At 26.4% G+C, this 17,284-nt stretch overlaps 1 protein-coding gene across 1 annotated transcript in view; it reads left to right on the top strand.

Annotated features, from left to right (window-relative positions):
• LOC100211727 (nose resistant to fluoxetine protein 6) overlaps positions 1-17,284 on the top strand; it is a 46,615-nt gene that overhangs the window by 13,735 nt on the left and 15,596 nt on the right. The window contains exons 3-7 of the mRNA XM_065794848.1: positions 970-1,121; positions 9,155-9,233; positions 10,976-11,090; positions 12,563-12,732; positions 12,820-12,990. Coding sequence (XP_065650920.1) covers positions 970-1,121; positions 9,155-9,233; positions 10,976-11,090; positions 12,563-12,732; positions 12,820-12,990 — 687 coding nt within the window. The remainder of the gene's footprint in view (positions 1-969; positions 1,122-9,154; positions 9,234-10,975; positions 11,091-12,562; positions 12,733-12,819; positions 12,991-17,284) is intronic.

The following is a 17,284-nucleotide window of genomic DNA, read 5'->3' as shown; positions in this document are numbered from 1 at the left end:
AATAACACTTTTGTAGCTGAATGGTTAGCTTGCAGCGTTTCATAAGCGGATTGCCATGGTTTTTTAAATCTTTGCGCTTACACTTTTTTTTTTAATCTTTTTTATTTTTAAGATACAAAATAAAACATTTTTGAAGTTTTGTAGTTGTTTTCAAAACATTTATAAAGATATTATATACTATAACAAAGGAAAGGGAGAGAATTTTTAAAAAAGCTTAAAATTTCAAAAACATTAAACACCAGGAGAAATTTGTTACACGTATGTCATAATAGAGACACTTATGTTGTTAATGTGCTCAGGTAATTAGTTCTATTAAGCTGCAGATGGTCTGAAAAAAATTATGGTTTAATACCTAATAAAAAAAAAAATATTAAGACTGTCCTGCTACTTCAGAAGGTGCTGCTGCGGAGGCAAAAAAAAATTGCTTGTAGCTAGCAAAATCTTTAAAACTTTATTTTAACAATTAAAAGTCTTTTTGTTATACTTTTTTTTTGTTATTATATATATATATATATATATATATATATATATATATATATATATATATATATATATATATATATATATATATATATATATGTTGACATTTTGTAATGTTAAAATAATTTCGTAAAATAAATCTATCTTAGCTTTACTACTGAATGTCAAGCATACTTTTTAAAAGCGTCAACCCTACTTTTTAAAAATGTTATCTTTCTGAATTAACATTTGTAATTTTAAAAATTTAATGCTTAAAGTAAATACATTATTACTGTTTTAACTTATTACTTTTTTTTTTTAGTTACTATTAATGCTTTTATTGAGTATTTATAATTATTTACTTTTTATGTTTAATCTGTTTAGTTGCATTTCAGGCTTGTTTATATTAATTATGCTATATACTGCATACATTAATATAATATTAATGCATGCATTATGCATAATATAATATCATAATAATGTACGCATACTGTTTTGGCTTTTGAATAGATTTTGATGCTGCTGGAAAACCTCTGCCAGGTTTAGCATTAGGAGGATTAAATTGGATGGGAAGTTCATCAGAATGTTTGAGTCAAAAAAGCTCTACATTTTGTACTATGAACAATATCTTTGTGAAAGGTGTTTCAAGCCCAATTGCTCCAGTAAGTATGCATAAAATTAAAAAAAGAAGGTATCAACTAAAAATAAAAATAAATACAATTAAATGTATGCAAAAAAGTAAACTATGAAACTATTATTATAATAATAACTAGTAAATTTTGCAATGCATTGTTGTTATTTCATTTATAAAATATAAAGATTCTTGTTTATTTTATTAGTTAATACATTTTTTCTTAATTTTAAAAATATACGGATCAAGAAAAAAATTGAATCTAATTGTTTACAAAAATTCTTAGAAATTTCTTCATAAAAAATAAACACTTTGTTATAATATTGTTATGATTTTTTATAAAAAAAAAATTTTTAAATAATTTTTTTGTTTATTTTATTTTGATATTTTTGATAATTGAAGAATAATTACTGAAATTATTCATGAACAATTGAAGAACTTTTTTTTTAAAGATGTATAAAGGCTGCAAGCAACCATTGTTTAAGATCTACCAGAAAACATGGAGGATTTAAGAACTAGAAAACATTTAAGAGAAATTTATAAAAACTGAAAGTTGTTTGAGTCAAACATAAAGTTGGCAGAGCACTGATTTGCGAGGAAAAAAACTTGATAAATAAATTGCATGAAGGGGCAAATACAGTAAAAGAATGGAGCTTTGCTGAATGGCAAGTCATTTTTTTTAGATTGATTAGATTTTTTAGATTGATTAGATTTAGAAGATTGAATTTTGGTTGATGGAACAAAGTATAATAGCTCGTTAGGAAAGAGAATGAGATGGAGTTTTACAATGAGGCAGAGACTTAAGCTTGGCAACCACTGAGCAGATCTAACTACATTTACAACAGGCTTTTTCACCTTTGTAATATGTAAATTATATGATGATGGATGATGAATGATGATGGATATAGATTAAATTATGACATACGGATATGTATTGTATGATAATGGATGATGAATGAATAAACGACTTAATTAATATGATAAGAAATTTAGAAGTCTTGAATAGAAGTAGAACAATAAAGATTAAGAGAAAAGTGAGTGAAAAAGTGCTAAATAGAAATGTATAAAAGAATGATCAGAGAATTCGACCCTCCACTTTCACAACAAACAGGTGAGTGTATACATAACTATATGACCAATCATGTGACTATTAGAGTCTTGGAGAATCAAAGGATAATAGTTATAATCACTGAGATCTGAAGATAAAATTTAAAAAGAGACTTGCAACAACCAAGTAAATCTTATGAATTTTGCAAGTGGGAAGAATTAAAAAATAAGCAGTTACATCAAAGGCCGCAATTATTTAGAAAAAAAGATAGATTAAAACAATTAGGTAGTGATGATGGTTTTTTATCTTCAATATTTTTAGGTACTTTAGCCATGTTTTAAGTTATTTGATAACTTGTTTTACCTCAAGCAATGAGTTATGATGTTGCCTCAGTCTCGCTAACCCAAAGTTATAACAAAGGGCTTCTTATGTGGTCTTCGCGATGCACACCAAAAGCAACAGGGACATCATTTCTGGGCAATATGGCGCTATTAATGCTCTGATATTTTACAGTTGTTGATGGAATCAGCCTTACTGAGAACTTCCACAAAATTCTAAAAAACTTACTAGGTCATTGCATGCTAAATGCAGTAAATTTAATGAGGCTCCTCATAGACTCTCAGATTATGCTAAAGCTGTTTGTGTATGTACATATATATGATAAAAGCATGTTTTGAAAATTTCATATATATGATAATAAGCATGTATGTACATATATATGATAATAAGCATGTTTTGAAAATCAATATCTTGTATGATTTTTGAGGAAATATTATTTAAGTAGTGCGCTTGTTTTAATCTCAAAAGTTAGTCTCTAAAAATAAGATTAATTTAAGTTCTATTTTGCATAAAATTTCACTCTTTAAGCAAAATGGTTTTTTTCATCATTTTTAATGGCTAATAATTTTCGAACAAATTGTTTTTTTACTTTTAATATAGCAAAAAAAGTCTCTAAAAGTCAGGTAAAGTTTTAATAAAAACAAGTTAAAATTATTTGTTTTTTTAAAACTTTTTTTAAAAAAGTTAACAAAATAAATAGTTGTATTGAATAAAATAAGTTATTGAAGAATAATTAAAAAATATAGATAAATGTTTATAATCTTATAACCCCGATAGATAAAAAGTATAACCTCTTTATATTTAAATTTTAAAACGAAAATCAAAATATTTTGCAATTTGTAGATAAATAAAAAAGTTTGCTTAGGTTTCAAATACAAAATGCACGACACTAAATATTTTAAGATATATATATATAAATTTTTTTGTAGTTATTAAGACATAAAAAAATTATTAAAACAAACAAAATTATCAAAATTCAAAGAAAATTAACTTTTTCAATTATAAATTAATTTAATTGACTTCTTATAAGTCAATATTATTAAATGTTCGTCTGTTAGACTGGAAATGTTAGACTGGACCTTAAATTGATTTTTTCAAATATGCATCAGAGAAATCTGATAAAGATTATTTCAGCATGGCCATGTGAATTTGCTAGATAAAGAAGACTTTTTCATAAATTTTATATGAAGATCTTGATGCTCTCTGGAATACTAAGAATATTTCTTAAATGTAGTTTCTTGTTCCTGGTGACTTCAAATTTCATTAATATGAACTCTGCGCGTTGAAACATCCACTATTATGCAAACACTATCAAATTAAACTCTTTTCATTTTTAATGAGGTAAGTGACATTGGTACTCTTAGTATTTTTTAGATTGGCATATCAGTATCCAAAAATTCAATAATCAAATAATTTTTTTTCAAAAAAATAATAATTATATGGAAAATATACCTGACTTTTAGAGACTACCTTAGGGATTATAAATAATTTCTCATTACTTTTTTGGTTTCCATAAATAAACACTCTTCAATTGATGCGCAGAAGAAATCTTATGGAAAAAAAAAGTACCATCTTAGATAATATTTGCATCAGCGATCAATTAAAAAAAAATCTTAATCCGGCTCACAATGATAACTTTTGTATCCAGCTCTCTAACTGAATTTTTTTTAAATGTCCACTATATGTAGATGAACAGAAAAATGTTTGTCCACCATATATAGATAAACAGACAATTTGGTTTGTATTGATTTTTAATTTTGTTGTTTAGTTTAATCTCTTTAAAATCACAAAAAATTTTAATTCCAAAACAAAAGTATCAACTTTAGCCTGCCATTATAAAAAAAGCCAAAATGCCAGATTATAAATTTTTTGTTCTTATAAAAGTATCCATAGCATTCTTGTTATCTTCAAAAAAAATATAACTATAAAACCAATTTGTTCAAAATTTATTAGCTGTTAAAAATGATGATTGCTTAAATAGTGAAATTTAATGCAAAATAGACCATTATTTAAACAGTATTTTTTCGAAAACCATATTAGATATTGATCTGAAATCCATATGAGATATTGATCTGATCTATTCCATTGATCTATTCCATATTAGATATTGATCTATTCCATATTAGATATTGAGCTATTTGATCCATTGATCTATTCCATATTAGATATTGATCTATTCCATATTAGATATTGATCTGAAATTTCCAAAACATGCTTTTAAATATATATGTATGTACATTCACTTGGCATGAAATGACTGGGCTGATACATCAGACTGGTTGATAGTATCAGCCAGTCTCAGTATTATTAAATGATACTGAGGCCAGCTGATAGTAGGGTCATTCCTTAGTTTTTGAAATGTACTCTTAATAAGAAATATCAGTAAGTGTTGCATAACCGCTAAAAAGGAGGCACAAGCAAAAAGCCATGAGTCAAGAAGATCCAACTCTCATCATTCTAGGCAGGAAACAATCTATCACAAGTTTGCCAGTTGTTCAATTAAACTTTTCTGCTTACCCCTAAAGTCTTTTTACAAGAGTTTAGGTGTAACTGCTGGCTGCAGTTAACATCTCCCCAAGATGATTATTTTTTATTAAGACTCTGTCTGTAACCTTTATTTAACAAGGTAGGGGTATTTAAGTCAGAGTTAACTTTTCCTAGTTTTTACATATAAAAACATATCCTCCAAGACAGAAGAACCTAGTGTAGGTTTTATTAGATTACATATTACCAGTAGCTATGGTATCAGTTTGATACAATAACAATAGTATGGGTTATCATGATGATCCTAAACCTGACCTGACCTGAAGTAATTAAATGAAGTTACTTTTGTAAGCATTAACAATTTGGTTATCAACTGATCGATTTGACAACCATGTTTATACTTGTCAACGTGCCCACAAAAGTGTAATTAAACCTTTTTTCCAACTTTTTATCTTTCTTGAGCTTAACAATGAAAGTTTTTTGTTATCATATGAAAAGCATTTGCACAAACTAAAACATGATACATTTAATTTATATTTTCTGTTTATAATTACAATTAAATCCTTCACAATCAATAGTTACCCATAGCAACAATATGAAAATTAAATTATTTTTGTTTTTAATACAAATATCTTGCAATAATACTAAAAACAGCTCTACTGATGATTATTTGAAAGGCCTCTAGTGCTAATAGTTTTAATATATATAAAAAAATATTTTGTTTTAGTATTTTTTTGGGTAATTATATTGTTTTTAATAAAAACATTTTGAGAAAAAAAATTTACTGGATTTTCTATTTGTTTCACTGTTCTTACTATTTTTGAATTTATATAAATATATATATATATATATATATATATATATATATATATATATATATATATATATATATATATATATATATATATATATATATATAGTTCTATAGTTTTTAAAACATTCTGAATGTTTTTAACAATATAAACAATGTTTTTATTTTTATTTTTTTTTACTGTAAATCATGCGCGGAGTGTTGCTACATCGACTATCTTATAGCCTGACTCGCAAGGGAGTGCTGCTACATCGACTGATAAATAGCCTGACCCACAAGGGAGTGCTGCTACATCGACTGAGGGTTTGGTTGGGGTAGGCAGTCTATTATTAATAAAAAAAAAAAATTCCGGTCTTGCATTTTAATTTTTACTTTTTGTCAACAAAATATGGAAAAAACTTTTGGACAACATATAAGGGTTCTATATATATATATATATATATATATATATATATATATATATATATATATATATATATATATATATATATATATATATATATATATATATATATGTGTGTGTGTGTGTGTGTGTGTGTGTGTGTGTGTGTATGTATATATTTATGTATATATATATAGATATATAAATTTTTTAATTATTCACCTCCCCATGGTCGAGAGGGCCACTACAGTCGAGGAGGCTACTCTTTGTGGTTACAACCCTCGCCTTAAGATGAAATAACGCTATTTCATCTTTAGGCGAAACGTTTATTTTATTTGCTTGTACAGAAAGAAAAACTTACTGTACACTTGAAATAGATGCAATAATACAAATACTATTACATTATATTATTACAGTTACTTATTATCATTTGTATGTATATACATTTTTTAGAAAAAGAAGGAAAAAACGAGGAATAATGAAAGAAAAGATGGCTGCCCCAATCTGAACCCTCTGTTAATGTAGTGGCAGCAGGCTATAAGATAGTCGATGTATGTACTAAAGCCTCCAGCAGCTGACTTTTTTATGATGTGACTAAAAAACTGATTATCTAAGCATGCATTTATATATATATATATATATATATATATATATATATATATATATATATATATATATATATATATATATATATATATATATATATGTATATATATTTATATATATATATATATATATATTTATATATATATATATATATATATATATATTTATTTCTTTAAAATGAATAAAAACAACTTTTGATGGAACTCTGAGTTTCATGCCTTTCGGCAATCATCAGCCATTGTGTATTTCGTCACTTAAAAACCATTTAAAAATTACAAATTAAAATTATGGTGGAACGAGTTCTGACGTTACAAAAATAAAACAAAATAAAAATAAAAAGGCGTCAAAGGCTTTAGTCCCCGGTTTTGATTAAGGATAGTTCAAATTTCTTTGAATGCCGGCACTTTGATACTATTTCATATCTTTTATTTAGTAAGTTTTCTCCTTTATATGACAATATATGAAATTTCTTGCGGAGACAAAGGTTGCAAACTTTAGATGCTTGATTGTAGGGCTTACATCATGCTATTATTTTCCATGTAACAACAGGTTTTATATTTTTCGCTTTAACTTCCATATTTCTTTGGAAAGTTCAGTGTCATTTTTATATTTGGGTACATTGAAAGATTTAAGATGAATGGCATATCTTTATTTAAATGCAGTTTCAATTATACTGAAATAAACTTTATTTTTGAATTGAGGATCTCCAGAATTTACAGTGGCTTGGTATACGACATTGTTAGAAAGGCATTGGTTATTTAACGGACAATTTTTTTGTCTATGCAGTTGCATTTGTTTGATGTTTTATTTTTATCGCTTTGTAAAATTTTATTGTTGTGTGCATTTATTAAAGACTTGACATTAGGCATGCAACTATAGCTAACTTTAATATAGTTTTGATTAAAAATTTCATGAAGCCTGTATTCTACTGGAAAGTGAATTAAAGCTAAGAAGCGATTTCCAATTTTAGTTTCAACATTTTTGCTAAATAGGGGGTTGTACCATATAATTTTACGTTTGCGATGTCTTTTTTGATTATTATTTATTTGCGGTTGGTAAGTGAGTTTTGAATTGTATCCTGGTTTACTTAGAGCCTTTTCATACAGAAGAATGGAATTATTGAAAACAGTTTCATTTACTGCCATAGTCGATAATCTTAACTCAATGGTGCGAGGGATCTCTTTTATTATATTAGGTGGATGGTTTGAGTTAGAATAAACGTACAAAAGTTGGTTATTAGGTTTACAATATGGTTGATAAGAACTGTCAATCAGGTTCAATATTACATCAAGATAATTGACAATTTTAATATTACATTGGATGGAGATAAGTAGGTTGTTACTTTTAAAAATATGTGTAAAATGCTTTTTGATTTTTTCCGTTTGTTGGCCACTTCTGTTTTCAAAAATAGCAAGTCCGTCGTCATGATACAAGCCAAAATTATTTTTATCGTAATGTTGAGAGAGCTGAGAAAATATAAAAATACCAACGCATTCGCACACTTCAGTTCCATCAAATGCTCCCATTGTGACATCAAATAATCTCTTTTTTTTATTATCCAAGCGTCATCGTTTTTAAAAATTAAAGATTTTCTTGCATGATATATTAATTTTTTATCGTTGTCATTTATAATAACATGTTGTTCGGCGAAATTGATTGCATTGGTAAGAGTGTTTTCACTAATAGATGGGTAAAAATCATTCATATCAAAAATTAGAAATTTGCAAAGGTGTTTATTTTTGATTTTTTTAAACCAATCTATAACAAATTGAGTGCTTTGCCATTGATTCAACTGTAGTTTATTTTTTAATTCGTGAATAATTTTAGAAATAAATAAATATTGCTCTATTATTTAATAATATTGAGCACTCTTAAACGCACAAGAGTATTTGTATTATTATTGTTATACCATAATAATACATTATCTATTTTGTGTATATATATATATATATATATATATATATATATATATATATATATATATATATATCAGGAATTATCTTTTTCCGGAGTTCCGGATATTTTTCTCAACTTTTAGTTTTTCCGGATATCCAAATTTTTATCGATACATACAAGTTTAGGTGTATATCTTTGTAATATATTTGTTTTTTAAGCTTTTTCCCTCATCACTCGGACAAAAATTAAAAAAAGTTTGAAAAAAAAAATTGTAACACTTCAGTTAAAAACAAAATTAGGAGGAATATAAGGGAAAATACATTCCAGATTTTTTCCCTATATTTTACCAAAACAATTTTCCGGATTTTAAAATTTTGGTCTGGGTGATCTATGATATATATATATATATATATATATATATATATATATATATATATATATATATATATATATATATAATATATATATATATATTTATATACTTTTTTGTATTTTTAGGCCATTAATCTTGGATTGTGTGTTCCTGATAAGTGTAATGCAGACGATGTTACTAATATATTAAAAGCTATTTCTCAGAGTAAGTCTTTTTTATCGTTAAATTTACAAGCCAGCTTTTAATTCAGCTGTAATTGTTGTAAATCTTGAACCTTAATGCATAATAAGAAATTTTTTTGGCATTGCATTTAAGTTTGATTTCACTTTTTTTTACTGTGTTCACTTATTTTAGGTTGAGGGGGCCACCTCAGTTGAATAGAATATTTATTTTTTAATGGTGGAGGTCAAACTCAGAACTTCTCACTTACTCGCTCTCCCACTATGTTACTAACTCTTTAGTCTTTTAGTTATTAATATATTTTGTAACATAATAAACTCAGAACATTATTACAGGCTTAACTAAAAATAAGTTCATGAGGTTCATTACAGTTTTTAGATTTCAAATCCTTAAAATCTGAAATAGAAATAAAGTTTCTGATATTCTGCTATTCAATCTTAATGACAAACAGCCCTATTGGTTTTCATATCAATTAGTCTATTAGTTAAACATTTATTATTGAATAAGTAAATTGGTAAAGATAAAAGGCATTCATACTGATGCTAGGCATCCATAGAAACTACAGTAAGCAAAACTTGATATTTATATTATTATGTATTAGGTATTTACATTTCTCTTAGTATAAAGCTGTTTTATTGTTATTTATTAAACCTAGAAATATCTTAAATCATTTACATTTTTGTCATTGATTTAAAGAGTTTTACATTATAATTTAAGTTATTAATTTAATCGTTCGAGTTACCTATTGTGTTACCGTATATACATTGTGTATCATAATTATATTGTTTACTATAGTTACATTGTTTACCATAAATACATTGTAAATAGCCATTTTATGGCTAATTTCTTAATAGTCATTAATGGAATTGTCTTCAAAATTTTTTTTAAATTTTGTAATCTAAATTATTTTGATTTTTGTTCAATACACCACTATTGCCCCTAACACCACTATTGCCTCTAACACCACTATTGCCCCTAACTAATGCTGTTCAGTATAAAGCAAAGTTGTTGGTATATATGTGGTCAATATGTTTATTATGCTGTTTAACTTCCTTTAGTGTATACTTAAAAAAAATAACTATAATTTATCATGTATACTAAATTGTGTCCTTTATCTTATAAAAACACTTATTTGTAATTTTTTTAATTTTTATATCCTTATAATTTGTTTTATTATAATTTTTATAAGATTTTTTAATAGTTGTTTTTACTTGATGATAGCTTTTTGGATTATACTTGATAATGGCTGCTTTTTATTTATCTTCCTTGCAGAGAATCTTTAATCTTCTGAATCTTTAAAGATTTCCAGTTCATAACTTCTGTTCATAACTCTGTTTATGTTAATCATAAATAAGAAATTAACTGAACTGTTGTTCATAACTCTTTACACTAAAAGGTTATTTCACTAAAATGTTAAAGGAAGAGAACAAAAAACTGTAAATCTAATTGCATACTTGCATATGTTTGCTTCTAATTGGTGATGTTTACAACAATAAATGTTCAAGATTTTAATTTATCAGCGTTTTTTTCTTTGGTTTTATGTTTCTTTTGGTGATGTAGCAGTCAACTATTATGCCAACAGTCAATTGTTATGTCACCAAAAAATATTTTAAGTTAACATCACTTTGGTAATTTGGTAAGTTAAAGGCAAACCTCATATAAGTTCATATTATCAAGATAAATATATTGGTATTGCTTTGGTAACATTAATTTTTTCTAAAATTTAAATGTTTTAATTTTATTTATTAAAAAATATTGTTATTTAGTTACACCATCTTTGTTTACAATTCATGAAAATATTCAGTCTATAACAACTTTTGGCGGTGATGCGTTTTGTTCAAAACCTGGAACAAATTATTCAAATGGAACAATTGTTATGATGTAAACAATTTGATTTTCTCTAATTTTTAATTATAAAAATAAATTTTATCTTTTTTCTTATTAATTATGAGTTAAAGAATAATCAATTAGTAATTTGGTATCCAGGCTAATATTTAATACATTTATAATGGTAACTGTGTCCACAACAATTATTGTAGGCAACCAAAAATTAAAGCCAAAGTTGAAAATTTATTGTAACTTTTTTGCTGCAATAAATTAAAAAGTTTTATGTTTGAATGCTATGCTGTCATCTTTTTATTTTCTTAAAAATTTAAAAACTATTTAAGTAGCCCACCCAATGGGATTGCATCCCATAGCAAATATGGCTTTCCTATTAATTTAGAACTGCTCACCCCATTGGATGCTTTTGCTTGCTCTTAAAAAAACTGTTATGATATATCGTAAAATCTTGATTATAATACGCACTTTTTTTTCACATTTTATTCCGAAAAAATGTGGGTGCGTATTATACTCGAGATCAAAAAAATAGTCGTTTTTAAACACTGAACAAATGTATAGCACAACTGCTCACATCTTTACTCCGTAATTCATCCGCATGTTTAAAAAAAGGTTACCAAACCGAACTCACTGTACGTATCGCACACGCGTTCATCTAATAAGTGATAGTTGTTGCAAGTACAAAAATTTATTATTTTATTTATTTCCGTAAAAATGTCTTCAAGACGGTCCTATAAAGCAGCAGAAAAATTATCAATAGTTAAATATGCTGAGTCTCACGAAAGTCGAGAAGCAAGTCGTCACTTTTCCATAAACGAAGCAAATGTTCGATTGAATATTTAATTTCTGCATTAAGTTTTGGTTTGCTGAGTAATCTTTCTGATTTCAAATAATTATTTGGAATTTTAAGAAACTTATTGGATTAAAATTATTTTAACGATTTTTAAATAAAAATTGATAAGTAACAGGTGCGTATTATAGTCGAATTTTAATTTTTCGTAGAAGTTTCGCGCAAAATCAAGCATGCGTATTATACACAAGTGTGTATTATAATCATGATTTTACGGTAATTGCCCATTGAAAATTGATTTTTTTGAGAGTTGGTTTAAGGAATGATAAGCTATAAATCTTTTGGTGTTGAAGACAATGTTATACAATATTAATATAACTTTATAAGATTTTGACCTCTTTTTTCAAGTTTTGTTTCTATCAGTCAAAGTGGTAAGATTCTATCAGTCAAAAAAGTGATTTTCAGTGTTTCTTAAATAAAATTAGAATATTGGCAATGCCCGTAATTTTTCTAAAAAGTTTCATACTCTAAAAATCTGTAATATAATAAAAATTAAGAATTTTATATGGGAAAAAGTTTTAAAATTTGAACTTAGTCAATGAACCATCTGTAATGAGTATATTGATTTAATTGATTTTTTTTGTGAATTTTTACAGTTTGAATTTGTAATGTTAGTTTACTTTTTATTTCATTCTAAAGTTTCATCTTTTTTTTATGAATTTAGTTTTATTAGTACTCTACTGTTATTATTGTGCATGTTTGGTACACTGATAGAAGTTATTTCTGATTTTCAAAAAAAACACACTGGCCCAAAATATATATTGTACTTTAATGAAAATGATCTCAAAGATAACAATGAAAAAAATTATATAGAATTAAAAACTAGCAAAAAAGGTTCTTTGATTTTTTTTTTAACTTTTTTAAGTTAAAATTTTAAAACTGTTTTAAAAGTAATACTTAAAATTATTTTTGTTTTTTTAGATGGAATTCTTTTTAAAATATTGATCTGCTTCTCTCTTATAAAAAACACTAAGGCTGTATTTAATACAAATTCTCCTGATGGTGCTATAGGTTCAATAAATGGAATTCGTGTATTATCTATAATGTGGGTGATTCTCGGTCATATATTGGTATTTGACAACAACACGTTTGGTATTGTTTTGATTTTCACTTTATTAAGTTTTGAATAATTATTAGTCAATTTAAATTAACTAAACTTGTTTTCAGTTAAGCAACATAAACTAAAGGGTGTGGTTGGTGGTAAATTTTTGATTAACAGATTTTTTTTTTGCCTATGCGGTGAATCTGTTGAATGGATTAAGCATGTGCTAATTTATTATACAGGTGTTAGACATGTTAATAAACTTCAATAAAATTTGCTGACAATTAAATTTGTGCAAATAGAGTAACAAGACATTTCAGTGTTTTGTTACTTAGTAAAAAAATGTTTTCACATTCAATGCATTCTTTCACTATTTGGATTTAAACTTGAAGTCTGCAGAAATATTTTACTGTTGAATCTTGGATAAATGAAAATTGACTTTAACAATGTGGTTAGTTAATTTAAACTGATGTGTTAACCTCTACTCTTGTATATAGTATAAGTAAAATATTTAATATGACTGATCAAATTCATAAGCGTCTCTTTTTTGGGAAAGGTTCAACAAGAAAAATTTATTGAAAATATTGCAACAAACAGACAAGTTTTTGCAACTCTCTAATAGACAAGTATGAAGATGCCTAACATTCTTTAACTTGATTATCATTTATTTGAGACCTGCTGTTGTTCTTGCCTTTTTTTTTCTAAATTAGGCTGAGATAAACCTAACTTATGGATTTTTAGGAAGAATCAGATTTGTTTTTTGCCAAAGCAAAAAACAAAAGCAAAAGCATTTTTATTTATGAGATTTACTCAAAAGAGGATAACATTGAAGTTAAACTGTAAAATAGAGGTTCAGAGTGTTTATATTGAAACAATAGAAAAATAGTCTTTCAAACTCTGTTTTTGTTCAACATTTAGCTTTATGAGAAGTTGTTTTTCTTGAATGTTCAGTTGTACATGAATCTTGGCAGTCAGCTGTAAGAACTATGCTAAATTCTAAAAGATTTGACACTTAAAAGTTGTCATTTAAAAGAAAAGCAAAAAGTAAAGTATTTGGATTAGTTCCATAACTCTACACTCCATGACAAAGAGGCAAAAGTGCTTGATGTAATGCTTGGCAATAGCACTGATAAGAATGATAGTGATGGTGTTTTTGTAGATTTGACTGTTTATGCTTTAGTTAATACAACATCTAAATTAATTTAAAAAAGCTTTCTATAATTGAACTTTATTTTATTTAAAAACTTTTTAAAATTGTTTTTATTTAAAATCCAGCTTATTCGGAAATCCTAGAGTTTATTTTAAAATTGTAAGTTCAACACCAAAAAATAATTTAAAAATAAAATAGCAAGTTAGGGTCTGACTGAAGCTTAGATAAGCTTGAAGCTTAAGAGATAAGCTTGTAGCTTAGAGAGATAAGCTTTTTGCTTACAGAGGTAAGCTTGTAGCTTAGAGAGGTTTAAGAAATAATAATGGCTATAAGTAAAAATCATTTATTTAAATTTTATATACAAAAATAAAAACATTTTCAAACAAAAAATTGATATGGTCATTTTTTATGACATTTTGTAGCAATAATTTTCTTTCACAGAGTTTTTATTAAAAGTAAGTTAAACCAATTGTTTTTTAGTTAACTCCAAATTAAAGTTCATTTTTTTATACAGCAAACTTACGGTCTCTATTATACTGTTTGTGGTAAAAAAAACACTCTATTACATCTAGCAAGACAAAATTAATTACAGTGTGTGTTAATCCACATAAATTTAATTGAGGAAACTATTTGAATTTATTGTTTTTTAAAAAACCACAAAAACCCAAATTAAAAAACATTCTGAATGTTTTTAAAACATACTAAATGAATTATAATAAAATTTTATTTTTATTTAAATAAAAACATTTGAATATTTTTTTTTTTACTGTAAAATATGCACAGATTGTTAATACATCAACTATCTTATAGCCTGCTGCTACAGGGAGTGCTGCTACATTGACTAAGGCTTTGGTTGGAGCATGTATACCAAATAATTAAAAAATAAAACTTTTCAATTTTTTCTGGTCTTTAAAACAATTTTAAAAAAAAGCTTAAACTTGATATTTTATGAGAAAAATTTAAAACAACCAAGCAAAAATGTGTGTGTGTGTGCATGTGTGTGTGTGTATATATATATATCATCCCTCAGAATAAGGGTCGGCTTTCGGGAATGCTGACCTAACTGCCGACCTAAAAGTGCTTGAGGTTGGCTAAAAATTGCTGACCTCATTTCTCTTCTTTTTTTTTTGCTGACCTGAAAGATTGAGGTCAGAAAAATATTCCCAATGTCATTTTTCCTAATTTCAAGGATTGTATGTATATATATGTGTATATATATATATATATATACATACATACACATATAATAAAAATAAATTGCACTTATTATCACTTAAGCAACATTGGGCTATACATGCAGTAACTATATATACATTAATTTAATAACTAATTAGTGCCAAGGTAGGTACATTCAAAAATAATCTTGGTTTTGTAGCCTAGTCTAATAATTTGACCACCACTGTATATATATATATATATATATATATATATATATATATATATATATATATATATATACATATATATATATATATATATATATATATATATATATATATATATATATATATATATATATATATATATATATATATATATATATATATATATATCTGTGTGTGTGTGTGGATGGGTGTGCACTAATGCACTCAAATATACTTGCAAAAGTTAGAGGTAGCAATAGTTCTGTTAAAACATTTGTATTAAATTGAAATATAAAGTTTTTTAACTAAATACCATCAACCGGGGTAACTTTGGTCAGTTTCAGCGGTTTTTCTTAAACATCTCTAAATCTTATTAATTTTTTTACAGTTTTCTCTTGTGGTAATAATATTATTGGTCTTGGCTATAGGCCTCTATATTTTTTTTTTTTTTTTTTTTATTACAAATATTTTTTTTTAAATATTAAAAAAAAAAATGACAAATGTTACCCCAATGTTTTGGGGTAACATTTGTCATTTATTATTTATCATATTTGATCAATAATACCCCTGCTATAGGGTAACATTGGTCACTTTTTGGAGTTTTAAAAAATCATCAGTCCTTAAACACTTTAAGAAACATGAAGTAAACATTTAAATGAACAAAAAATTTTGCAACTAGCTCCCTGTTATTGTGCAAAAGCCATTAAAAGTCATTTTCTAGTAGATCATCGTGATCTGAGGATAATGACACTTGTTCAACTCTTGCCCTTTTCTTGTTACTCTTGGTATTATTGTTATTCTTTGATGTAGTAGGAGTTGTGTCATTCACCAGATCTTGTGGTGTTATTGATTTGCCAGGTGTGATCTTTTTTCCTCTAGAGCGCTTTGTTTTGCTATAGCTTCATTGAATACTTCCTTAACAGTACTACCGGTACCTCCTCCAATGTCATTGTAAACCTGTGACAAACACTTCATGACCATTTCTCTATTGAAGGGAAATATTCCAGTAGCTTCGAAGGCAGATCTCAAATTATTGCTTTTCAATTGACGTTGCAGTAGAGCAAGGAGACCGCGGAACTGATTTTTTCATGGCACCATCAATCCAAGTAATCTTTCACTAGAACTTTGATATCTATTGAAGTCAATGGAAGTTTCCAGTGGGAGAGGGTATTGATTGAAGTTACAAGATGTGTTTTAGTCTCATTACTCAGACGCAATGGTGTCCCTAACTTCTTCGAATGTCGATTTTTACACTTGTTCTGTAATGTACCCAATGGAATTCTAAACTGTTGACTAGCCTTTTGCACGCTCATTTTTCCAGTTAAACATTCTTTCATAGCATTGGATAACGTTTCTTGTATGTAGTTGCATATGCTCTTGAACCAGGCTTTCGTTTATATTTCCTCGGCATTTTCACCGGCTAAGAATCCAAATGGTTCAATAAATGTATCAGAAATGTCAAAAAATGCCAAAATAATGTCAATTTAGTCTACGAAGTAACTGTGCTATATTCACAAAAGCTGTTGATATACCAAAATTGTTGATATAAATTGTTAATATAATAGTTTATATATATTGTTGGTATCTGTAACAAAATTAAAACATTTATTATCTTTGTTAAATTTGAGGATTTAAAAAAAAAATCAACAATTGACCAAAGTTACCCTGGCGACCAAAGTTACCCCAGTTGATGGTATCATTTTAACAAACATTTTTTGAATAAAAAAGAATTGCAAAAAACAATTTGGTTTTTGTAGTTCCATATTTTTATTCCATATTTTATTTTTATTCCTTATTTTAGCAAAATTATTATAATAAAACTTTATTGGA

The sequence above is a fragment of the Hydra vulgaris genome, chromosome 04 (assembly GCF_038396675.1).
Source record: "Hydra vulgaris chromosome 04, alternate assembly HydraT2T_AEP".
In the NCBI taxonomy this organism is placed as follows: Eukaryota; Metazoa; Cnidaria; class Hydrozoa; order Anthoathecata; family Hydridae; genus Hydra; species Hydra vulgaris.
Note: the sequence above shows the minus strand (reverse complement) of the source record. Positions and strands in the feature narration are given on the sequence as shown.